The 26,044-nt window shown below is 35.3% G+C and overlaps 1 protein-coding gene and 1 pseudogene across 23 annotated transcripts in view; one reads left to right on the top strand and one right to left on the bottom strand.

Annotated features, from left to right (window-relative positions):
* Positions 1-26,044, top strand: part of DLG1 (discs large MAGUK scaffold protein 1) — a 241,560-nt gene that overhangs the window by 75,203 nt on the left and 140,313 nt on the right. For 2 of the 23 annotated variants that reach the window (XM_019723607.2, XM_019723604.2), the window contains exon 1: positions 12,935-13,551. The exons of 17 other annotated variants lie outside the window; for them this stretch is intronic. In XM_019723607.2, the coding sequence (XP_019579166.1) occupies positions 13,318-13,551 (234 nt within the window). In that variant the 5' untranslated portion in view covers positions 12,935-13,317. Of the gene's footprint in view, positions 1-12,932; positions 13,552-26,044 lie in introns of those variants that run through there. 4 more of the 23 variants (XM_074329909.1, XM_019723605.2, XM_074329900.1 and 1 more) reach the window with 3 other exon arrangements.
* On the bottom strand, positions 4,213-4,331 carry LOC141568118 (U6atac minor spliceosomal RNA; annotated as a pseudogene).

A 26,044-nucleotide genomic window follows, 5' to 3' on the forward strand; every position in this document is an offset into this window, starting at 1 on the left:
AGCTATTCTTTCATGTGGGATTTTTCCCCCTTGATCATGTCTAGTTTCATAGTTATAGGGAATTTTACAATATTAGCATTCTAAAAACATTTTTAATAATTTTTATAAATTTTAATCAGTGGTACTACCTTTACGTCTAAAAATTCCTATGAAGGAAATAACTGTTACATTTGGAATACCACACACTGAAATATTTTTAAATACTTATTTTAAATATTAGTAAGTACAGAAAAAGAGCATTAACAGTATCTTGGAAGTCTAACATGTAGCTTTACCTGGTCCCATTACCTTGTTGTCCCCCTCAGAAATAACCACGATCCTGGTTTCTTATAAAGTTCTGCCACATATTTAGATTTCTAAGGGTCAAAATATATTTATTTTGCCTATCTTGAACTTATATAAATGGAATTATACCACATATAAGCTCAACTTGGATTTTTTGCTCAACATTGTGTGTATTCCTGAGATTCATTATTTTCACTGCTCTCAAGTTTTCTGTTTTATGAGTATACTATTTTTGATGGGCATTGAGATATCTTCAGATTATTAATAGTATAAAAAGTGCTGTTAAAAACATAGGTTATGGACACACACATCTTTGTGGGTAACACCAGATTATTTTCCAAGTGGTTATATAATTTACATTTTCAGCAGCAATATGTACGGTTTTAATTGATCCATATTCTCATCAGTACTTGATATTCTTATTTTTGCCATTGTTTGGGGTTTGTAATAGTATCTCATTGTGATTTTAATGCGCATTTTCCCTGTTTGATAATGAAGTTAAATACATTTATTATTCATTCAGGTTTCCTATTCTGTGATGTGCCTTCTCAAGATTTTTGCTCATTTTTGTATTGGGTTGTCCTCTTCTGATTTGTACAAGCTCTTTATATTTTCTGGATACTTTGTTGGTTGTATGTATTATGACTAAGGATCATTTCTTACTAGTAAAACTTAACCTGGATTTTTAAATTTTCTCTGAGGGATAGTTTCATATTACTGGTTAAGAATTTTGATGGTTATAGTATCATTCATATTTTCTGTTGAGTTTTTCTAGGTTTTTTTTTCCCTAGGAATTTGTCCATTTCATATTTCAAAACATTATTAATATCTTGCTCTTTTTTTTAATGTCCATAGCATATTTAAGTGTGGCCCCTTTTTCATTCCTAATGTTGCTTATTTGGTGTGTTTTTTTCTTGATTATTCCTGCCAGTGTATGGTCGATTTCAAAGGTGGTGTTTTCAAAGAACCATCTCTTTTTGAAAAATGTTCTTTTGTTGCTGCCTCTATGCACTGCCACCCCCACCCCCTTTTTTCATACACGAATATATGCACATATTTGTGTACATATATAAATATAAATGTGGATAGCCTGCATATCAATTAAAGATTGTGTTTGGTAGAAGCAATCTGATCTTCCCTTGGGAGACTAAATGAGAGATACACAGAGGGAAAAATCAGTTGACATAGTTCTGCGTTTTTCTTTTCGCTTTTCTCATCTTATTCTCTTCTGCTTTCTTTGAGTTTGTTTGTTTTTTTGTTCTGGTTTTTAAGTTCATTGCTTATTGAATTATCAGTCTTTTCTGATAATATTTGAGTTTGTAAATTTTCTGTTTAAATAGCACTTTAACTGTATCTTCCAAGTTTTAATATGTAATTTTTTTTTATCATTCAAACATTTCCTTTTATTTTTATTATGATTATTTTCTTTGCCCCATGAGTTATTTAGAAATATGTTTCTTAATTTTTAAACATAGGAGGCATTTATTTCTTTCATGTCTTCTTTTAGATTATATTTTGTCATCTCATTTTTCCTTTTTATTAGCTTGGAAGTTATTCTGTTTCTCGTTAATGGTTATCCTAGAAAATTTAATGTACATATTTAACTTTAAAAGATCCAAAGTCAATAAATATCTTTTACCCTCATTCTGAACAACATAAGAACCTTAGAACACTTATTCTCGCTCTTGGCTTTGTAGGCTGTGCTTGTCAGCCTGAGACTTTTTTTTCTTGACTGAAATTATATAACCTATTTTTTATTTTGGTGTGTGTGGAGGAACCTGCTAGGTATATATAAGTCTTTTGTTTCTGATGTGTTGTATTTCTGATCATTCTGATTGTTACAGACTATCCAAAGCCGATTTGCACACACCCAATTCCTCATTTTTTGGTAGGTGTTTTGGTAGTTTATTTCCAGTTGTATGCAGTTTTTGATACAAGCAGACATTTAAACAGGCAATGAACTAGCCTGCTTAAAGCATTTTATGTAGCCTCTTTTTTAAATAAGATGGAGCCTCAACTCTCTGCTGTTGCATGAAATGCTCCCTCTAGGCAAATAAAATGGTATTCCAGAGACATAGATTTTGTTACCCAGACGTCTTAGAGATTAAACCTAAGGTGCTATCCCTAAGGGTATGGGAATCTTCAGAGTCTTCTCTTTCCCTTATGCAAGGGTGGATTGTGCTTCTAAATAAATTTAGCCAATCCATGTAACCAGAACACAGTGGATTTCATCAGTGAAAGCCCACTTCCTTCATTATGATAATAGAAAAAACCTTTGGTGTTGATCAAATATTAATCTAACAAAAAACTTATAGCACCCGTCTCCAAATATGACTTTTCTAATTAAATGCTAGCTGATCAGTCTAGGAATGTGAATTCCTAATTAGTACAAATGATTGCCTATAGGTGGTTCTCAACTGTGGCTGGACGTTGGAATCACTTAAGGAGGTTTAAAAATTGATGTCTGCATGCCACATCAGAGATTCTGATTTAATTGGACTGGAATAGCGTCTGACCTTTGAGATTTTGACAAGCACTCCATGTGTTTCTGGTGTATAGTCACTATTGAGAAGCACTGTACTCGAACCTAGCTTAATTGAACCAAACATACATATACTTCTTCACTGTGTTTGTTGAGGTATTTTAATGTAAATTTCTGACATCTTTTTTCCCCCCTTTCTTCCGCCTCCCCCCCCCACCCGTCCCCCACTCCCGTTCAAGCTGTTGTTTCTCAGTCTAGTTGTGTAGGACACAGCTGCCTGACCCACGCTGGTATTATGAGCCTTGCGCTCCCCCCGCCCCCAGCTCACAGCAGCTCTCACCATCCGCCAGCCGCTCACACTGGCCACTGGCCCCTCCTGGCAGCACACGGCAGCCCAGGGCAGCACACGGCAGCCCAGGGCAGCACACAGCAGCCGGCGGCAGCTCACCCTGACCTCCGCTTCTCACAGCAGCTCAGCTCGAGGGAGAGCTGTTGTTCACAATCTTAGCTGTAGAGGGCGCAGCTCACTGGCCCATGTGGGAATTGAACCGGCGATCTTGGCATTAGGAGCTCTGCACTCCAACCACCTTCCCGAGCCTCCGGTTGAGCCCCATCTCTTTATTTGATCTTTACTCTACAGTGACAACTGACATATTTTCAGTTATTGAGAGAGAAAGCATTATTACTTTTGTAAGATTCTCACATGCTTTCTTAGTCTGACTCATTTTCCCCTAATTTCCTCACCACAAGAGAATAAAGTCAGCTTTACCTGATTCTTTTGCTAACTGCTTTAAAATTGTTTTTATCCTTTACATACAGTTGCTTGTCTTTTGCACATAGCTAATTATATAAAGGATTATGACCCCCCAAGAGCTTTTAAAAAAGACAAATTAGACAGAGGCTCATTTAAAGGAGTATGTTATTGAGATTAAAATATCCCTTATCAGTTATAAAATACAACTTTTCACATTTTATCTTTTCTGAAATTGGTGTACATCTTACAGTTTCTGGTGTCTTACTATTGTCTTAGTGAAGTGGCAATTTTAAGTCTCTTTTGACATATTTTGGTAATATCAAGAAAGTACAGTACTAGCATCAAAGCATCTTAGAGTCCTGTGGTAATAATTCAGCTGGTCTCATTGAAAAGCAATTGAAAACCTGTCCATCCTTGTAAGCCATTCTCTTGTTCTATCGTTTTCAGTTTATTTTCTTTTTTTGGGTATTGACAGCATCAGTCTCTGAAACAGTTATGAATCAGCTTCTTCTGCTATTAGGGAGAATGATTCCCCCGTGCCACCCCACATACCTTTCGCTTGCTGGCTCTCCGATTTACATGTAGGACAGAGTAGATAAGGATTTTCATTCCCAGAAGAAATTATCTTAACTTTTTTCATCTGTTTCTGAATCACACTTTACATCTTACTTTTTTAATGTGAGCTTTTTTTCCTATTGTCTTGTTACACACATTTTCCCATGTTAAATTTTAACCGTATGCGTGTTGTTAGGCTCAAGGGCCTCTTCCATCCTTGTCAAGGGGAGTGATAACCTTCTCTCCTTTCAACACTCCCATGTTAAATTTTAAAAACTTCAGACATTATATTACATAGTATATTTATACCATAATTTGATGAATACTTCTGGTCTTTGCTATTTGTTATTTCCATTTTCACTAGGTTTTGTGAAGAACGCTGCAATGAATAATCTTTCGATAGAAAAAGTGTTTGGTTTATTTCCTTAGGATAGATTTTCAAAGTCAAATTACTGGGTCAGAAGCATATGAACTTTTTAAAAGTTTTTGATACTTTTTGACAGACTATATCCTATTATAGTTGTAATTTAAGAATTATTAAAGCTGGCCTGTTTGGAGAATTTCTTCCTACTTCTATCTCATGCATAGGTTACTGTGGTAGGTGCCTCATAAAATAATTATTTGAGGAGTGAGATAGATTAGGAGTGGGTGGGTAATAGTAAAATGGTTAGGGTTCCTTTAACTATATTCGAAAACCAAAATTTTTAAAAATTTTGTTTTGACATAGAAGGCAAATTTTAATGTTTTTAAAAAAACCACAAATATTTTATTTAGGAAGCTCAACAATGAAGTATATTTAAAATATGCTGTCAGTGATCAGATTAGCAGCTTCTTTTTTAAAAAAAGGGTAATAGAGGGAGCGTTTCCACCCTTACAGTATTGTGGTTTGGAATGAAACAAACAAGTAACTATTATACTATACTATACTTAGAACTCTGTATATGAATTATTATTCTTGTAATTTGAAAAATTATCTTTGAATATTAGTGATCTGAGTACAGTGTAATTTAGGCACTATTTTATTTTTTTATTAATAATTTTTTATTTTTCAGTTATAGTTGACATGTAATAGTATATTAGTTTCAGGTATACACCATAGTGATTAGACTTTTATATAACTTAATGAGGTGATCACTTCGATAAATCTAGTACCCATCTGATACCATACATAGTTATTACAATAGTGACTATATTCCCTATGCTATACTTTACATTCCCATGACTGTTTTATAACTACCAATTTGTACTTCTTAATCCCTTCTCCTTTATCAACCATCCCCCAACCCCCTCCCATTTGGCAACCCTCAAAATGTTCTCTGAGTTTGTTTCTGTTTTGTGTGCTCATTTATTTTGTTTTTTTAGATTCCACGTATAAGTGATATCATGGTATTTGTCTTTCTCTGTCTGACTTACTTCACTTAGCATAATATCCTTTTATGTCCAGCCAGGTAGTTTCAGATGGCAAGATTTTATTCTTTTTTATGACTAATATTTCATTGTATATATGCACCACTTCTTTATCCATTTATCTATTGATGGACAGTAAGTAGCTTCCATATCTTGGCTACTGTAAATAATACTTCAGTGAACATATGGATACATGTGTCTTTTCAAATTCGTGTTTTGGCTTTCTTCAGATAAATACCCACAAGTGGAATTACTGGGTCTTTCTTTGTCTCTGTTATAACCTTTGTTTTAAAGTCTATTTCGTCTGGAGTAAGTATTGCTACTCCAGATTTTATTTTCATTTCCATTTTCATGAAATACCTTTTTCCATCCCTTCACTTTCAGTCTGTGTGTGTGTATGTCTTTCGATCTGCAGTGAGTCTATTGTAGGCATCTTATGTAAAGGTTTTGTTTTCTTATCCATTCAGCCACCCTGTGTCTTTTGATTGGAGCATTTAATCCATTTACATTTAAAGTAATTATTAATAGGTATGTCGTTATTGCCATTTGGTTATTCATGTTTTTGATCTTCTTTTAAAGAAGTCCCTTTAATATTTCTTGTGATACTGGTTTGGTGGTGATGAACTCCTTTAGCTTTTTCTTGTCTGGGAAGCTCATTGACTATCCTTTGATTCTAAATGATAGCTTCACTGAGAAGAGTAATCATGGTTGTAGGCCCTTGCTTTTCACAGTTTGCAGGCCAGAAGGGATTGGCACAGAATATTAAAAGTTTCTGTTGAAAAATCAGCTGACAGTCTTATGGGAGCTCCTTTGTAGGTAATTACCTGCTTTTTTCTTGCTGCTTTTAAGATTCTCTCTTTGTCTTTAACTTTTGGCATTTAAATGATTTGTCTGGGTGCGGGACTCTTTGGGTTCATCTTGTTTGGGACTCTCTGCACTTCCTGGACTTGTATGTCTACTTCCTTTGCCAGGCTAGGGAAGTTTTCCATTATTTCTTCAGATAGGTTATCAATTTCTTGCTCTCTTCTTCTTCTTCTGGTACTCCTACGATGTGAATGTTGCACACTTGATGTTGTCCCAGAGGTCTCTTAAACTAGCCTCATTTTTTGGATTCTCTTTTCTTTTTGTTCTGATTGGGGTCATGTTTCCTATTTCTTTGTTTATGTTCTCACTGAGATCATTGAACATCTTTATAACTAGTGTTGTTTTAAAATCTGCATCTGTTAGGTTGCTTGTCTCCCATTTTGTTCTTTTTCTGGAGCTTTGTTCTGTTTGTTTTTTTGTCACTTGGGACATGTTTCTTTGTCTCCCCATTTTGACTGCTTCCTTGTGTTTTAGTCTATGTATTAGATAGGGCTGCTATGTCTCGTGGTCTTCGTAGAGTGGCCTTACGTAGTAAGTGCCCTGTGGGGCCCAGTAGTGCAGTCTCCCTGGTCACCTGAACCAGGTGCTCCAGGTGTGTCTTTTGTGTGGGTCCTGTGTGCCCTCCTGTTGTAGTTCATCCTTGATGGTTGTTTGCTTGTCTGTGGGAGGGATTGACTCTCAGGCTGATTGGTTGTAAGGACTGTGACTCAGTAGAGATGCTGTTGTGCAGGGGTTGACACTATGGAGCAGGATTTCCTTTAGCAGTGCTCTGGTACCTGCCAAATCTGCCCTTTGGGTATGTCTTTTGTGGAGATGGTTTTGTGGTGCTCTGGTGTGGTCTGAAGCTGGCCTGGATGTGTTTGCTCTGGGACCTCTTGGGAGGGGCTCTGGTGCAGGCCATGGGTAGCCACTGCCTGGAGCCACTTGGTCTGAGCTACAAAGTGATCTTCAGATGGTTGCCACTTGTGCTGAGCTTGGAGGTACCTGGGAGAGGCTAAGCTGTGAACTGAGGTCAGTTGCCACTAGTCCTGGTTTTGGAGCTGCTTAGCAAGAGGTATGGGGCACACCTAGGCCAGATGCTGCTTGTTTGAGGGTTATGAACCTTTGAGACATTTTAGGAAAGTTTACAGCATGAGCCAAGACAAGCTATTTGTATGGAAAAGCCCCTAGAAGCAGCTTGGGTGGGCCCTGTTGGGTGGGCAGGGTTTCAGGGAACCACCAGGGTGGGGCAAAAGGTGTTAGCCAGGTTGATGGAGACTCTGGAGCTCAGAGCAGGTGAGTCTGTCAGTGAGTAAGCCCCTGTTCTGACCCTTTAAAAGGAATGCCTAGGACTCCAGCAGCCCTTCATCTCACTCAGCCATAATCTCCACTGGTTTCCACAGCTAGAAGTTATGGGGACTTTTCTTAATGTACTGGAATCCTGGGCTGGGGAGCCAGATGTAGCGCTGGAAACCCTTGCTACTCAGCCAGGACCTCCACAGCTAAGATATCCTTCCTGATTTTTAACCGCCACATGGGGGTGTGGGTCCAGCCCGTTCTGTGTCTCCGCCCCTTCTACCAGTCTTGAGTTGGCTTTTTTGTATATTCTTAGTTATAGGACTTCAGCTAGACTTCAGGTGATTCTCATTGACGGTTGTTTTGTAGTTTAGTTGTAATTTTGATGTGGTTATTAGAGGAGGTGAGCACAGCATTTACCTATTTCACCATCCCTATACCCTCCAATTAGGCAGTACTTTATTCTTCATAATTTTCATAAAGGCTAATAGTAAAATTATATATATATGTGTGTGTGTGTATATATATATGATTAATAGATACCTGCTTTAAAAATCAACTGCTAGAATATTAGTTTGGCTTATCAAACAATAAATACATTTAGCAAACATTTATTAAACATCTATGCTAGTAATTTTGGTAGACTTTTAGTGAATAGTGTTTTTTTTATTCAGATAGTTATAACAGTTGATGTAACATGAAAAAATAGAGAAATTAAACTCTTGGAGTATTCTGAAAAAAGAAAGTTGACATTTGTACAAAGTGTTGAAGGAAGTGTACAAAATGCCTATTCAGAAGAGAAGGCAGTTTCTCAGAAAATAAGTACAGTAGGAGAGTGATAACCAGAGGAAACTAAAAATACAGGAAAGTTCAGGATATTGTAGCTGATGTTTAGAGTACTTGTTAGGAAATGATGTCAGAGTGTGAAAGTTCTTGATCCTAAGCCCTGTGAAGAAGGATTTGCCGTTATGAAATGGACCATGAAATAATCCCTCAGGTTTTTGTGGGTGCTGATACTGAATCTCATTACTGAAATAATGAATTAAATAAGAATGATTGAAAGTTAGTTTATTTAGAGTGTAGCCTAAGGTAATTAGGATTTACAGCTCTGAAGGGGAAACTTTCTTTCCAGTGTTAGGCCATTTTAAGAGAGAAACTGGAAATATTATGGTGAAAAATCCTAATGAGGATGAAAAGGACACAGTGGGTAATTTTTTATTGTATATAGTGGTTATAAATATAGAAGTGTGTGTGTGATACTAATAAGAACAGTGTAATGACTCCCAAATTTGAAAATGAGCTTGGAATTAGGTAAAATGGTCAGAAAAATAAATCAAATAAACAAAACCCCCAGCCTTTTTCAAAATAGATTTCAATCTAGATGAAGTGACAAGGAGTGTAAGTGGGTACATTGCTTAGTATGGGATTTTGCAATGATCATTGAGGAACATATGTTCATAGTAATATGTACAAAGTAAACATAGTTAAAGAGGGACTTGAAATCGAAGATAGAAGAAGGTATATGATTCGGCAGTTATTTAAGTAAGTATATTTCCTAGCTTGGTCACATTAGTACTGAAAATATTATCAAATGAAATCACCAGCAACAGTTGGTAATTTTTCAAATATTGTGAGAAATGGGGATAGCAGAGGAATGGACATGATATGGCAATAGAATCTTTCCCTTTAAAAAAAAATTTTTTTTATTGGGGAGTAGTGGGGAAACTGTGTGTTTCCCCAGGGCCCATCAGCTCCATAATCGTTGTCCAGCGCCATTTTCATAATTGCAGGGGGCGCAGCCCACCATCCATGTGCGGGAATTGAACTGTTGGTGAGAGCTCGCACTCTAACCAGCTGAGCCATCTGGCTGCCCCTCCTGGGGCTTACAGGCAGCTTGTTTTCTTCAATCTAGTTGTGGAAGGCACAGCTCACTGGCCTATGTGGGAATCGCACTGGCAACCCTGTTGTTCAGAGCTCGCAATCTAATCTACTGAGCCATCTGGCCGCCCCGAATCTTTCCCATTTTCAGTACATAATGGGCACTTTTTGAAATCAGCTGTGTTTTTACATCTCTGGAGCATATTAAAATATTGCTGAAATAATTTTACCTTTTTGGATGGCCCTAGTGTATGTACTAAGGTGATCATGTAGTTTACATGCAATTTGACCACTAGATGGTGCTCATACAGAAGGAATTTGTATGTGATGTGATCAGAGATTTTCTAGATAAATAACAAATCTGTTAACAATCTTCTCAGTTCAATCCTCTCTTAATGCAGTTGTATGTTTTGAAATTTAATAGGCCAGTTTATAAAGATACAAAGGTAAGGGAAATCCCTATTATGTTGCATTTACAGTACCTTAGCTTTGAAGTTACTTTGTAATTTTTTTTAGAATTTTCGAGTTTCAGTACTGTTTTTCTTGTCATCCTTCAACCTTTTAAAATTTTTCACTAAGATTATTGAATCCTTGCTTTTGTTACTATACCTGAAGACTTCTAGATTTATTCGTGAGTTTGGAAAGGTGTACAAATAATTGAGAGCCTATGCTATATAAATTTTTGAACTGTCTTTACTTCCATTTAATGTTATGAGGTAAACATCCTCACAGTCATAAATGTTTCATAATCACATTTTAGGTTATGTAATAATCCACTAAATGGATGCACTTAGTTTACCGAAGCTTTCTCCTGTTTGTTTAGAGTTTAGCTGTATATAATATTACCACTCTGTGAAAAAGAAACTGTATAGAAAAAAGAATGTTAATTTATATGTCATATTAAAATGTTAATAGCAGTTCTTTTTGGTGATTTAGACATTGTGTGTTATATTTTTATTTCATTATATTAAATAGAGTTTCCAGGTTTTATAATGAACTTAAATTTTGTTTTAGTGGAATAGAGTGTATCTTTCAGCTCTGCTACATGAGTAGGGCTATTCTAAAGCAGAGACCAGTGAAGAGTTGGTTGCCTTCTGCCTCCCAATCAAATCATATGAAACCAATTGTGATTTAGGTACATACATGGTTTTGTATGCATGTATTAACCACTAGGCAATGGATGTGATGATCTTAGATTTTTTTCTCTCTTTCATTAGGGGACATTTTCATAAAGAACCCTTTCTCAAAACTCAAAGTTGCTTTCTTGATGTCAATAGATTTGAATAGAGAAACTATACACAGAAGTATTTCTTCTCTACTCAGGATTGAGTTATCTTCAATTTTAGATTGTTCCCATGTTCTTTGGTTCTCTAGGATAAGAAGTGTGTAATGAATGGCTTACTGTTCTATCTTTGTTGGTACTATTTGCAACTTAAGTAGGAAATTTGTGTTCAATATCCTCATCCATACCAATCCTGAATAGCAGAATCGGCCTTTCCTGGGTTTTCATCAGACATGGATCAAAGCACATATTTAGGGACCAAACCAACAGCATTTGCATAAACCACACTAATCAGTGCTTTATTATAAGTACCTGATCTATAGTAAAACTTTTGTTTTTCCACCAGGAAGTTTCATTTTTTTCCTTCAGAGAGGATTACTAATTCTCTGTCATCTGTTCGTATTTTGCTCTGTTTCTATTCCCCTGCCCCCTAATGGATAGGACCAGTCGGTCTAGGGCCGCAAAATTGCCAACTACTGTCTGCACAGTCCTTGAGAAGAAGCACCAACTTTCTGCTATAATCTCTGTCACAAAGCATCTTACTCCAAAGAGTCCCACATGACTCTCAGCCTTTGTTGGGCATGTGTCTGTATCTTAGGGATGAAATCACAGGGGTAGCATTACCATTTTTTCTTGATGAATCAGGATTTGCAATAGACCTGGAGGTTGTAGTTTGCCAATGCTGCTTTCCAGTACGCTGCATTTAGCTGGTGCTGGTAAACACATAGTAAGATTTTGTCAGTCCACATCTGAAAAAACATCCATGTCTGAAGTGGGATTTATGATGTACTTATATCAACTTAAAAATTGAATTACTCAGAGTGGACTGGTGGCTCAGTTAGAGCGTGAGCTCTGGGCAATGGGGCTGCCAGTTTGATTCCCACATGGGCCAGTGAGCTGCGCCCTCTGCAACTAGAATGAAGTCAGTGAGCTGCCGCTCAGCTCCTGGGTGGCCAGATGGCTCAGTTGGTTGGAGCACGTCCTCTCAACCTCAAGGTTGCCAGTTCGACTCCCCGACTCCCACAAGGGTTGGTGGGCTGCGCCCCCTGCAACTAACAACGGCAACTGGACCTGGAGTTGAGCTGTGCCCTCCACAACTAAGATTGAAAAGACAAAAACTTAATTCGGAAGTACACACTGTTCCCCAATACAGTCCTGTTCCCTTTCCCCAATAAAATCTTTTTTAAAAAATTGAATTAACCATAGGTAAATTATTAAGTAGCGTTTTTATTCATGTATTGTTTTAAAATGATGATATATTGTATTCTGTACTAGTATAGCACAGTGTTGAGAGGACAGACTTAGGTGTCTATGCTTCTCAAACTTGAGTGTTTTTAAGAGTCAGGGGACTTTTTAAAAATGAAAATTCCCTCCTCTTATGCCTAAAAATTGTGATGGAGAGGAAGTACTGGTCTGCATTTTTAACCGCACTCCAGGTGATTCTGAAGTGATCTACAATGTTGAGAAACACACATTAGAAAATGCCTATTTAAATATTAGAAAATACCTATTTAGCAATCAAACAATATTATTTTGTGAATAAGAGTATCATTTTTATAGTGTTGGATAAAACATGTTCCACTGGTTATTAAAAAAAACTATCTTTGATTCTTCTGTATTTTTACAAATTCATAACTTTATAGTCTTAATGTTTACAATATATGAGAGAGATGATGCTGGTAACAGTTTTTTTGAATCACAAAGGTTCCAGGAGCCAAATATTTATTTTGCAAATTTATCTGTTTCTGCTTCCAGACACATGTATCAAAGCATTAAAAACCAATATATTCTATAAAAGAATCATGTTACATTACAAATGGATTTCCCTCTATCATTAGATCCTCAGAGTTTAATGTAGATAGTACCTTTAAAAAACTTAGAACCAGTGCTAATTAATATAAGCTCCTTCCTGATGTAGAAATTTGTATGTCAATGACAAAGACTCCTTTAGTAAAATTATTTTAAATGATCAGAACTGTTGACAGAGAATCCTCTGTATTTTTATATTCAGTTCATATTTATAATTTATTTAGCAGTGAAGATGCTATTGTACTTTACAACAGACTGTTGTTACTGAAACTGGGTAATCCAGGGTTTCTCCACCCAGTGCATTAAATCAGACAGCCTCAAAGGGTCTTGATAGTCCACTGTTTGTAACATCCTTCTTTACCTGCTGATCGACCTCACTTCCTGGATTTCAGTCTATCTAGTTATCAGCTAACAAAAGAACAGCTTTTGGTTCCTGCAGACGCTGGTGAAAAAATAATCATGAGAAAGAAATCCACCTTATGCCGTCTTTTTTGTCTGCAATTACAAACTCAGCCATCATGCAGCTAACAGGTACAGAGGGAAGATGCAAGCTCTTTCATGGGAAGAAATTACAGAGAAATCGAGCATCATTTCTCAAGGTTTTTATTTTTCCTGATTTACAAATGATGCTGCTGTAATTCTAGCTGCAGTTTTTACCGATCATTCACCACAAGGCAGCTGGTAGAGAAGTAAGACTGCTTGGCAACCACCTGCAGGGCTGCAGAGATGAATTACATTTTCGGGAACAACACACTTCTGTACTCTCGCGCCAGTCGAGGAGGCAATACTAGCTCTAGCCATGGCTCAGTAGGCCCAAAGCAGAAACACTGGGCAAAGAAGGGCTCATCAGATGAACTGCAAGCTGAGCCAGAACCTTCACGCTGGCAGCAAATAGTTGCATTTTTCACTCGAAGACACAGCTTTATTGATTGCATCTCAGTAGCCACCAGCTCCACCCAGGTAACATACCACTTGTTGAAATTATTTTCAGTATATTTTGGTTCATGTTTGCGTTGCAAAAATGTATTAGTGTAGACTTCTTAATTATTAAAAAAATATAATCTTATGCACTGAAACCTTGGATGCGCAGAATTTTATGTTTCAGTCCATGTGTGCAAGTCTTTAGCACGAAAGGGGAAACAAAAAATATTTTCCCTTTTGATCTTATTATGTAATGCCAAGCCAAACAGTCTCAGGTTTTGTTGAATGATTTCTCTAAAAATATAAAGCCATTAATACAAAAATTAAATGTAAGCTAACAATGCTTGTCTCCTTGTTTTTAGACTGTGTTAAATGCTACGAAGTATGTGTCTGACCAAAGAAAATACCAATTTGTTTAGCTTTTGTATGTTATTAGATAACCTCTGGGAGATTGTTATAGTAATAAGATAAAAGAAGATAAGTTGAAATATTTTCATTTCCTAATGTTTGAAAATAGATTAAATTGAATACAGTAAATCAAATTGAAATTGTGAAATACTATTGTATATATTTATATCTTCAAGTTATATTAAATTATGGTTTATTCAAGGAATTTAATGAATCCTTCCATTTCTATAAATATTTATTACCTGGAGTTAATTTGAAAGCAATAAATTGTGTAAGTACACAATTATAGGACTATTTTCTCAAATAATCAGTTGACAGTTTAAAGATGAACAAACAATAAAACTCCCAAATTAAAAAAGAAAAATCACTTCTTTTTGTAGAAATGAGTATTGAAAATAGGAAAAATGTAAAATTAAGAAAAATTTGAGTGAAATACATATTACTTGATATTAAAGGAGGGTTAGGGTAATATTCATATTTTAAAACATTTTTTAATAGGTATTCATTCAACTTTAGTAAAAATGAAAGTATAAGAAATAGTCTAATTTAAAAACAAGATGAGAATGCATTTGTCCTCTGACATCAGTAATATTTAAATTAACAAAATAGATACGCATACCTGAGGGCCTTTTTGAAATAAACTCATTTTAAACCATTTTTAAAAATAATTAGAAGCAGTTAGATAAATATAAACTGCAACAGTTTTCTTGTTTTTGGTTACTAGAATTATGTTTCAGTTTGGTTACTAGAATTATCTTTCAGTAGTTTTGATTTTTAAATAATGTCAAATTTCTATTACCTATTTTTCTTACATATTTGAGAGAAATGGAATTACTGGGCTAGAGAGTCATTAATTGTTTTTATGTAGGCACTGAGGTTACTTATAATAAAACTTATTCAGAACCAACAATTGATTTAATTCTTAGATTGAATACTGCCCCAAGAATTTAACTAACTTGATTTTGACTACGATTATATATACTAAAAAGGGATGCAGAGACTAAAGCTTGGCATTGTTATTCATTGTAGATTAATAATAAATAATGTTTTCCATTGTCAAAAAGAAAGATATGTTAAAAAGTTTATAAAACTTTCTATATATAGTTTATATAAATATATACCATTTATGTATACATACCCACAGATAATACTATCATTGATATATAATTCGTCTTATTAAGAGCACACAAATAAAGGCAAACAAAATAGTTCACATTATAAAACTATTGAAACCACAGAATTATATTATAGTTACATAGGAGTTGAAGCAAAAAGTTGCTATTGTATTGCACTATAATTGAGTGAGAATTTTAATAAAAACTGTTTGCAATTAATCCTACAAAACCATTAAAATTTTATTTTTTCCCCATTTGGTTCAGATCATTAATGTAAACTGATAAATTACTTAGTTTTTATTTCTTTCATACCTCTTTGCATTACTTGTCTTTTTCATTACCTTTGTATTTCTTCTCCAGAAGTGTAGACATGGGGTCAGAGGTTTTAGCTTTTATTTCTTTTGCTCTGGAACACCAATATGTCATTTTTCATTATATATATTTTTCTAAATGAAGAGTTGGATATTTTATATATTGAAATCTTTTGTTGTAACTCACTGGAATACATTTTACAGGATAAAGTATAATAGCGCTGAGAAAGTACATTAGACATATTTGGATCTTAGTTGATGCCAGAATACATTTTTCTATTTCATCTACTAACTCACAGCTCGCAGTTTTATTTTGTAACACTAGAAGGATTTGTATATAGTTTTAAAAAAGTAGATTAATTAAATTTCTTAATTGGGTATAAACTCTATACCTATGAATATAGTAATATGATATTGATAATGTTTTGTTACGTGTTGATAAATAACAGCAGTGATTACCAGGTCTCCTATTTCACTGTTGTCAGAAATATCCTTTTCTAAGATTTGATAGCAATAGTCACTTTGAATCTGATTGCTTATAACCTGTGCTCCATGATACTTTTAGCAGTTTGGAGAGTTGTTATTAAATCAAGTTTTATTAATTTGAAAGCCATTACTCTGATTTAATATCCTCCCAAATATCCTCTATAAGTAAAAAGAAAATTTACTTTCTTTACAGATTCAGTTGCGCATGTGTTAGAGGTATTCATGTTCATCACTAAGATTATGTGCCCAGTTCTACTGTACTTCCTGAAAGTTAGTAAGTAGGAAGTCATTCATGTTTTTTTAAATTACAAGAAAGCAAGTGGTATAAACTTCTGCAAGACCCCCAGCTTCTAGGATAGGGCTTGGCATATGGTTGCTGCTTAATAAATCTTTATGGAATTGATTGATTAATTTCCATTTCAGTCTCCTGGAATGTTATTAGCTTATGGCCTTCCAAAATATAGCACCTAATCTGAAATCTGTTGGGTATTTATATTTATTGGATCCACTCTTTTCCCTCATAAGTGCCTTTAGTTCTTCACAGCAGCCCACTCTTCTTCCATTTCCCTTTTCTTCCCCTCCATTCTTCATATTTTTAAGTCACACAAATCCTCCATCATCTGATTTCCTCACCGTTTTGAATCCACCCTGAAATGATGATAACATACAGCTTACAAACCGTCTCTGATTTTTGTCATTTGCTTGTATCCTAAAAGTTTACGTTGTAGGGTTTTTTTGTATGTGTCTTTTTTTTTTTAGTGTTAAATTAAGATGAGTTGTGAATATTTTACTTTGATGTAAGTTTTTCTCTTTAGGGCTTCACGCTACTTATATTCTTAATTTTGAATTATTGTTATAATATACAAAAAGTGACCTAAGCATTGTCAAGCCCTCCTCAGTTTCTCACTTCAACATTCCTTCTATTCTTGTATTTAGGATCACTTAATACCAATCTGCTCTGTCCTACTTAGCATACTCAAGCTCTGTTCCGGTCTAGGACCAATTTTTATATTCACCAAGGGTTTTTAAAAAGTCCAGCACAATACTTCTAGGCTTTGTTACCTGATTAGCTCCTAGGTAAAAAGTTTTATCTACTTGGTGATATCAGTGTTTATTAATGAGAACAGTAGTCATAAACTCTGAATAGTGGTGAAGTGGTAGGTCACTTTCAGTGACAGCAACTATTCCTGTATTTTGGAATACTTGAAAATCCCTAACATGGATCATTATAAATATTCACGTAGGGTTCTCCCATCCCCCCAAAATTGACATGCCAAATTAAGTTGAAAACAGCAAAGTTCTATTCCTAGGAGTGAATGGGATCGACATGATGACTTGTCATAATTGAAGTAGAACAATAAAACTTTAATAAGAGTGAATATTAGCTACATGAGTTAAATCTTATTAGAGGAAAAACCCTGTTCTAAATTAAAATAGAGGAAAACACTGTTCAGATAACCATGTGGAAAAATATATAGGCTAATTTGTATAAAAAAGAGTACCATTGTAAACAGATGCATTCTGGATTATAAAGGATTTAATTTTTAGAGATATGCATTGGATATATTGTCCAAAAAAGAAGACAGTATCAGCCTCATTGAGTTAATTGTATTAAATCATTTAATATATGTAACATACTTAGAGCAGGGCCTGGCAGCTATTATTTATTATTTTATTTTTATATTGCTTAACTTTGATAGTCTATGGACAAATTCAAATATAGATAATTAGGAATTACAGCACCTAGGTTAGTGTAGTTCTTTCAAGCATTTAGTAAATACTCGTAGTGTTGACTGAATAGTTATCTGTAAGTGCAAGTCGTATACTTTTTTAAGAACCACAGATCTCAGTACCTTCAATTGCAGGATTTAAGGGAGAGGTCCCAAGATGCACCTCAAATTCTTCGTTAGACCACCAATTCCTGACCTTGCCTCCCCTCCCAACACTTCCTTTTGCAAATCCCCAAACCAGTCACAAGTAGACAATTAAATTTAACTGATTATTCGCCTTTTACGAAGCTCACTTTCCTTCCTACAGTGATTTTTTAAATACCCTCTGAAGACCTCCAGCCCAGCTTTTTACTATCCTTCATGCTCACTTCCTTCCTTGCCTTGCTCCTATGGTCCATGACTATATAAACACTGTCTTTCGTAATCTCAACTCTTTGCCCCTTTGTCACTTCATTGGTAAAATTCATCCTTGGTTAATTGAAACTCTGCCTCCTGCACACTGGTTAAGCTGCACATTAAACTTCAAATACCTGTTTTCTGGACCTCATTCTCAATTAATGGTTTTACTCTGTATTCCAGCCTGTAAAAATTAATGATCCGTCTGTGTTCCTAAAGCTCACCCTTTACTTCCATATTAGATCTCAGTCCTTTTGACTATTCAGGAACTTCTGAAATTCTCTTCATTACAGTATCTGTCTTTGCCTCTATTCTGGATTATTCCCAGCAGCATACATACCTGCTATAAATACTTCTCATTAAATTAACCAGCCAGAAAACCCTCTTTTGGAGTATAGATTAATTATCAAATCCAATAATCAATTCTCAGTTTTTGTTTTACTTGACCCCATAATAGCTTCTTACATAATTGACTACTCTCTCCTTTAAATTCTTTTCTCCTTTGACTCTTCAGCACTGGCTCTTATGATAGCCAACCTCAATTTCCTTTGCAGTGTCTTCTCTTTGTACAGCTAATGTTAAAGTGCCTTGGAGCTCAGTCCTTAAACTTCTCTCTTTTTATACTCACATTTCAGGTGATCCCATGCAGTCCTGTGCCTTTAAATAACATCAATATTTATACCTTTAGCCCAGAACTAATCCCTGTACATTAAACTTGTATATCTGGCTTCCTACTCATTATCTCCCCTTGGATAAGTATCTGAAAGTTGACATGTCAAAAACAGTTTCTAATTTTGTTGTTCTCCTCATCTTTATTCCGTGTACCATTTACTGAGATGCGCAAACAAAAACCTTTGGATCATCCTCTATTCCTTTTTCCTTTGCTCTATAGTCAGTCTAATAGCAAATCCTATTGGCTCTATTTCAGGATATATTTATGATCTGACCACTTTTCACCACTTCTGCAACTACTAAAGTTGATCCTTAAACAACGCTGGGGTTAGGGATGCAAACCCCACACACCATTGAATATCTGCATATAACTTTTGACTCCTCAAAAACTTAACTACTAATAGCCTACTGTTGACCGGAAGCCTTACCAATAACAAACAATTGGTTAACACATATTTTGTATATTCTATGTATTATATACTGTATTCTTACAATAAAGTAAGCTAGAGAAAGAAAATGTTAAGAAAGTCACACAGTTGAGAAAATACAATACTGTACTGTATTAATACTGTAAGTTTACATCATCTACTTACAAGATAAATCATCTGTCTATAAGTACCTACATCAAAATTGTCTTATATGATACAAAACACTGTAGATGTTATATGTATTACTAACACTGGACATCAAAAATGAAAAGGTAATTTGAAAAAGAAATAACGATTTAGTTAAAGAAATAACGATTCATGTATCGATAACAAAGAAGCAGCAATATGATTGCTTTATGGTAACCTAGTGTAGTAGATATGATTGCTTCATGGTAGCCTAGCCTGTACACTAATGAACGAATCATTATAAAATATTTATGGCATTCAGTATTAGTCATATTCATAATACAGCATTAGCAACAATGTTACTTTAAAAAAAAAAATAAAACCACTTACCTGTGATGATAGGCTGAGATGCAGCTTCTCCAATTACAAGGGAGCCATACTGTATGGCAATGTAATTCTTTGAAAGCAAAGCTATAAAACAGTAAGAAAACTAACACATTATTAATTTTATATTAAATATCGCTCATCTTATGCCTGTGTAAGGCTATCCACTTCCATACAAGTCTATTACACACGATGTTCTATACGATGGATAGTTTAGGGGATGATGATGACACATAATCATCTCAGAAAGTTCTAGCCGTACAGTTATTAGATTTTCACACGAACACACACACACACAACATAAGTATATTATGGCATGATGTTTTTTAACTGTTCATGAAATGGAAGTGAATCGTAAAGGTCTTCATCTTCCACATCATGTTGAGTAGGCTGAGGAGAAGGGAGACGAGGCGTTGGTCTTGCTGCCAGAGGTGGAGGAGGTGGGAGCAGGCAGGAGAGGCAGGCACACTCAGTGTAACTTCATGGAAATACATTGTAATTTCTGTATTTTTTTGCTTTTTCATTTCTCTAAAAATGTTTCTGTATGATAAAAATCCTTCTTCCACCATTTGCTTTAGTTTTAGTGCCCATATCATAGAAGAATCTAGGTCATGTCATAAAAGAACTCAAAAGCAGTCTTGAATAATCGAATCCTTCTGCCGGATTGCCTAATGTCAATTTGATTTCTGGCACTGCTGCTTCTACATCATCTTTCTTATTATCTGGTACTGGTTCAGAAGCACTCATCTGTAGCAAGTTGTCTTCTGTTAATTCCTCTTGTGTGGTGTCTGCTGGTTCTTGAATTTCTCTAAGATCCATATCTTGAAACCCTTCAGACACACACCGCCACTTCTTTTTTTTGCCGTATCCTCAATCTCTTTCTTGATTTCCTTGATTGGCTTTGTCATAAATCCTTTAAAATTATGCACAGCATCCGGACACAGTTTTCTCCAGCAGGAATTGTTTTGGGCTTGATGACTTACATGGCTTTTTCTGTAGCAGCGATGACATCTTCAGTGGTGTAATCCTTCCAGACTTTCTTGATATTCTTTCTATTGGGGTTCTCTTCCATAACACTGACAATCCTTTCTATAGAGGACTGTGTATGATGAGCCTTAAAGGTCCTTATGACCTGACCCCCTGATCTAGAGGCCAAATGAGAGAAACATTGTGTTTGGGGGCAAGTAAACCACTTTGACACCTTTGGTATTGAACTCATAGGGTTCTGGGTGGCCAGGGGCATTGTCTAATATCAAAAGAACTTTAAAAAGTAGTCCTTTGCTAGCAAGGTACTTCTGATTTCAGGGACAAAGCATCAATGGAACTAATCCAGAAAAAGGTTCTTGTTTTCCAGGCCTTGTTGTACAACCAAGAGACTGGCGGCTGGTGTGTTTTTTCCCTTCAAGGCTCAGGGGTTAGCAGCTTTATAGATAAGGGCAGTCCTGATTGTAAACCTGACTGCATATGCACAAAACAGCGTTAGCCTAGTCCTTCCTGCCTTAAGTCCTAGTATTTGCTTTTGCTTTTCTTCCTTACTAATAAATGTCCTTTGTGGCATCCCCCCCCCCCCCGGAATAGGGGACTTTTGTCACCATTAAAAACCTGTTCAGGCAGCTATCCTTCCTCTTCATTGATTTTCTTAATGGCATCTAGAAACTCAGCTACTGCCTCTTGGTCAGCAGAAGCTGCTTCTGTTATCTTGACATTTTTGAAAACAAAACTCTTTCTACAATTATCAAACCATCCTTTACTCGCGTCAAATTCTCCAGCTTTAGATTTCTTTTTGCTTTAAGTTGTTATATAATGACTTTACTTTTTCTCAAATCATATTAGAGTCCATAGGTATGCCTTTCTTATAACAATCCTGCACCGACATTGAAGTTGCATTTTCAGTACAGCGTTAAAAGGTATTTCACAAAAAATGCAGGGTTTTCACACCTGCTGACATAACTGCAGCAACAGCTTCAGAATTTCCTTTTCTTTTTTTATAATGGTCCTTACACTGGATTCATTTATCTTGAAATTGTGGGCAACCACGGCTGCAGACCTCAATGTACAGTACATATCAAGCAATTCAGCTTTTTCTTGTAATGTCTTGACTTTTCTCTGCTTCTGGGGAGCACTTCCATCCAGTATTACTACTGGCACTTTGAATGGGTCCCATGATGTCATTCAAAGTTTCGGTATTGCACTAAACTGAAAAATTCACAAAAACCATGAGAGATCACTTTTTACTGCAATATGCATTTTACTGGAGAGATGACCTGATCACATGGAAATGATTAGTGCCACATGATGTTTTAAGCGGCTACATGCAACATTTAGCTACTGCCATAACAACAGGAGGTGGCTATGAAATTATTACAGTAGTACAGTATATATTACAGTTAATTTTATGCAATTGTGATTTAATACTGCATCTTTACATCTGTTTACATTTCTCTCGACTGCGCATGGCACCATGTATGGTCTATAAGTGTTTGTTTTGTGAGTTTTGATAAATTTTAACTTTATATAATAGATTTGTATATATTTTATTGTAGTAAATGGTAAAACAGACTAGTATCTATATATAGTTTATGCATTATTGTCATATCTAACTTTTTCCAGACTTTTTTGGTATTTCTAGGTGAGGTTTTTCAAATTGTCACAAATCTGAAAAAAAATTTTCCAATACATTTATTTAAAAAAAAAATCCTCGTATAAGTGGACACATGCAATTCAAACCCATGTTGTTCAAAGGTCAACTGTATTTAATTTGTAGCCTGAACTATAGCAGTAGATATCTTAACTGGTCTCCCTATCTCCATTCTTTCCTCTTGCCATCTGTTTTTCACCCAGCAGGCAGTCATCCTTACAGAATGTCACTTCATGTCAGTACCTTGGTTTTAACCCTCCCGTGGCTTCCAATCTGATATGCAATAAAATCCTTCTTTACCATAGCCGAAAAGGCCCTGTGTGATCTCGCCCCTGGCAGTGTCTCCAGTCCCATTTTCTACTGTTCCCTCACTTATTCTACTCCAGCTACACTGGCCTAGTTCCTGTTCCTAAAAAAATCAAGCATATGGCCATCTCAGAGCCTTTACCTTTTCTGTTCTTCCTGCTTGGAGCATTTCTTCCCCCAGATATTCTCATGATTCATTCCTTCACTTCCTTTAGCTCTCTTCTCCTCTGTTGCCTTCTCAAGAAGGCCTTCCCAGATTCTTATCTAAGGTAGCAGGCACTTCTTTACTCCAAACGTCACTGTCTTCTTTTTTTTTTTTTTTTAATTTTCCTCATAGCACTTAATACTCCCTGATTCTGTATTATTGTAAATTTTTTTATCTGTGTGAATTCTCCCTAAGACCTTCTGTGAAGCATACATTACACTTTATTTAGTGATATATTGATCCTCTAGCTGATGATTGTCTTTATGTTTACCATTCTGGGAAGAAATACACCCAAGGAATTGAGTCAAGAGAAAAGGAGAGAAAGCCATTCAATTTCCGTATAAGTAGGATGACTATATAACTCATCAACCAAGCTAGAGTACTTTTGATGGAAAGAGAGAACTATTAATAATTAAAGTGGGACAACAGGCATAAATACAGACTTCTTAAGCAGACAGAGGCATGTGGTACATCATTTATAAACGTTTATCTTCTGACTGTTCCCACTGGGCAGCAGGTCTAAATATTCACACCAAGACATCTCCACCTTGGACCATCCTGGACTGTCCTAAACTTCTTACCTATTCATGTTTCATAAATTTAGCCTCAAGCCTAATGATACCTGTGTTTTGAAGTGATACATCGAATATAGTTTTTTTCATTTCTAAGGATTGAAATTGTTTATTATGTTTAGGAGTATAATACTTTTGTATTAAACTAGAATATATATACACAGGTAGACAATCTTAAACTACTTTGGAAATGCTGACTCTGATAGTAGGATAGTTTCCAGGAGAATGGGTAGAAATAGTCTCCTTTGGGTATTGACTAACCAAGCAATCAAAGGATAAAAACTGTTATGCTGATTGTGAGATGAACTCTTGGCAGAGTTCAATTTTCCACTCCAAAGGCCACTGATTTTATAAGATTAACACCGTGACTCAGATTTGGAAATTGTTTCCCTTTCACCCAAAGAATATTGTGGCATTTTAAAAAATAATTGTTTTAGTTTTCCTTTGACATACAATATTATATTAGTTTCAGGTGTTCAATATAGTATATAGACATTTATATAACTTACGAAGTGATCACCCTGATAAATCTAGTACCCATCTGACACCATACATAGTATTGTGGAGTTTTTTTTTTACAAGGAACCTATATGTACCTAATAAAAAATATGTTAAATAATGCTTAAGAGCCAGTCATTTGAACAGTAGGACACTTTAGAAAAGCATAGAGATGAAGAGTAAACAAAAAGTAATTGTTTATAATGGTTATATAAGCTTTTAAAAATACCAAATAGACCATACAATCGAGCAATTGTACTCCGTGGTACTTACCCAAATGAGTTGAAAACTTGTATCTACTCAAAAACCTGCACACAGATGTTTATAGCAGCTTTATTCATAATTGCCAAAACTTGGAAGCAACCAAGATGTCTTTCAGTAAGTGAATAGACAAACTGGTACATTCCTAACAATAGAAAGTTATTCAGTGACCCCCCCCAAAAAAAAAAAAAGAGAAATGAATGAATCTGAACTGCATATCACTAAGTGAAAGATGCCAGTCTGCAAAACGTATACTTCCAACTATCTGACATTCTGGAAAAGGCAAAACTACGGAGACAGTAAGAGATTAGTAGTTGCCTAGGGTTAGGAAAGTGGGAAGGATGAATAAATAGGTAGAGCACAGGATTTTTAGGGCAATGAAACTACTCTCTATGATACTATAATGGTAGACACATGTCATTATAAATTTGTTAAAGCCCATAGATTGTGCAGCACCAGGAATGGACTCTAATGTAAACTGTGAACATTGGGTAATAATGATGTATCAGTGTAGGTCCATTGATTGTACAAATGTACAGTTGTGGTGGCAAATGTTGATAATGGCGAGGCTGTGCATATGTGTGGGCAGAAGTTACATGGCAACTGCAATTTCTGCTTAATTTTACTGTAAACCTGAAACTGTTAAAAAATAAAGACTATTAAAAAGCAAAATTGATATTTTAATGTAGATTAGATTGGCTATAGTTTGAAGAACTAAATAAGTGAAATTTGTTACGTAGTCTCTATAAATAGAAGTGTGTTACATTCATCTTTGTTGCTTCTATATAGTGTCACGATTGATTAGATGGCCCTTTTGGCAAGGACAAATAGGTAAAAAGAAAGAAATTTCACAAGCTGCACTTTACATATTTTAATACGTTCAAAACAAGTTTTAAATAAAGTTAACCTTTAAAATGTTAATAACAGTGCAGAAAAATGTCTGACCTACAATCTCATGGGGTCAGGATAGACAATTCAGCCTCTGCAGCATTTTTGCCCTTTGTTTACTTTCAAGCATTGTTTGTTTTCATGAGAATTCTGTTTCATACCTCTTACCACAGCTATGTTTCAGTAAACTATTGGGTAATGATTTGTTTAATGTCAGCTGTTAAACAATAAGCTTCACAAGAACTAGTAGTGCAAGATGTATGTTTTCTTCTCTTGTATCCCCAGAGACTAGACTAGTGAATGCACTTGATAAATCTTTGTTGAATGAGTAAACAAATGTGATATATGTGTTTATTTTCATTGAGTCTAATTATGACTGCAGGGAAGTTTGGAGCTTCTAAATATGGTTTGGCCACTGTAAATTTCCCAGCCATTTTTATATAGAACTATGGCTTAAAAATCAGCAGGTTTACATTTTACAGGATTTTGTAAAATTATGAATATTTCAAAAGTACTTTTTTTCTGTGAAAAAAATTGAGGTATATAAATTTTTACACATATGAAGAACTATATTCTTCATGTTAAAATTTAACTTAGTATCATTTTCTCTAAAGATCTTTTACTGTTATTTTTTGTACTCCCTGGTACAGCCTCCATTTTTATATCAATATTTAGAACTTTGATAAAGGTAAAAATAATCGTTCAGACTATGTAGAGAGCAGTAGCCTAAAATTATTACCTTATTTAAGAAACTTTAAACCAACTAATGTGATAATTTTACAGGCATGTGTAAATTAACAAAGAGTATGCCTGTTTTGTATAAGTGTAAGCCAAGTGGCTATGACAACTGGAAGCAGTGCAATTTTAGAAGCCTAAACAAAACTTTTTCTGCCCCTAAATTTATTGAAAAGAGTTTTCTCCCTCACTACTTAACAGGAACCCTGCCTATTCATTCTTTATCCTTTAGTAAACGCCAACTTGATCCTTTCTGAACAGTATTTACAGTATTTGTGAAATCTAAATTGTGACTATTGATTCAGCCAGCTCTGGAGTGTGAAGAAGTTGTTATGACAGAATAGGACCAATTAATTGCCTTACAAATTTTTTG

The sequence above is a fragment of the Rhinolophus sinicus genome, linkage group LG01 (genome assembly GCF_036562045.2).
Source record: "Rhinolophus sinicus isolate RSC01 linkage group LG01, ASM3656204v1, whole genome shotgun sequence".
Lineage (NCBI taxonomy): Eukaryota > Metazoa > Chordata > Mammalia > Chiroptera > Rhinolophidae > Rhinolophus > Rhinolophus sinicus.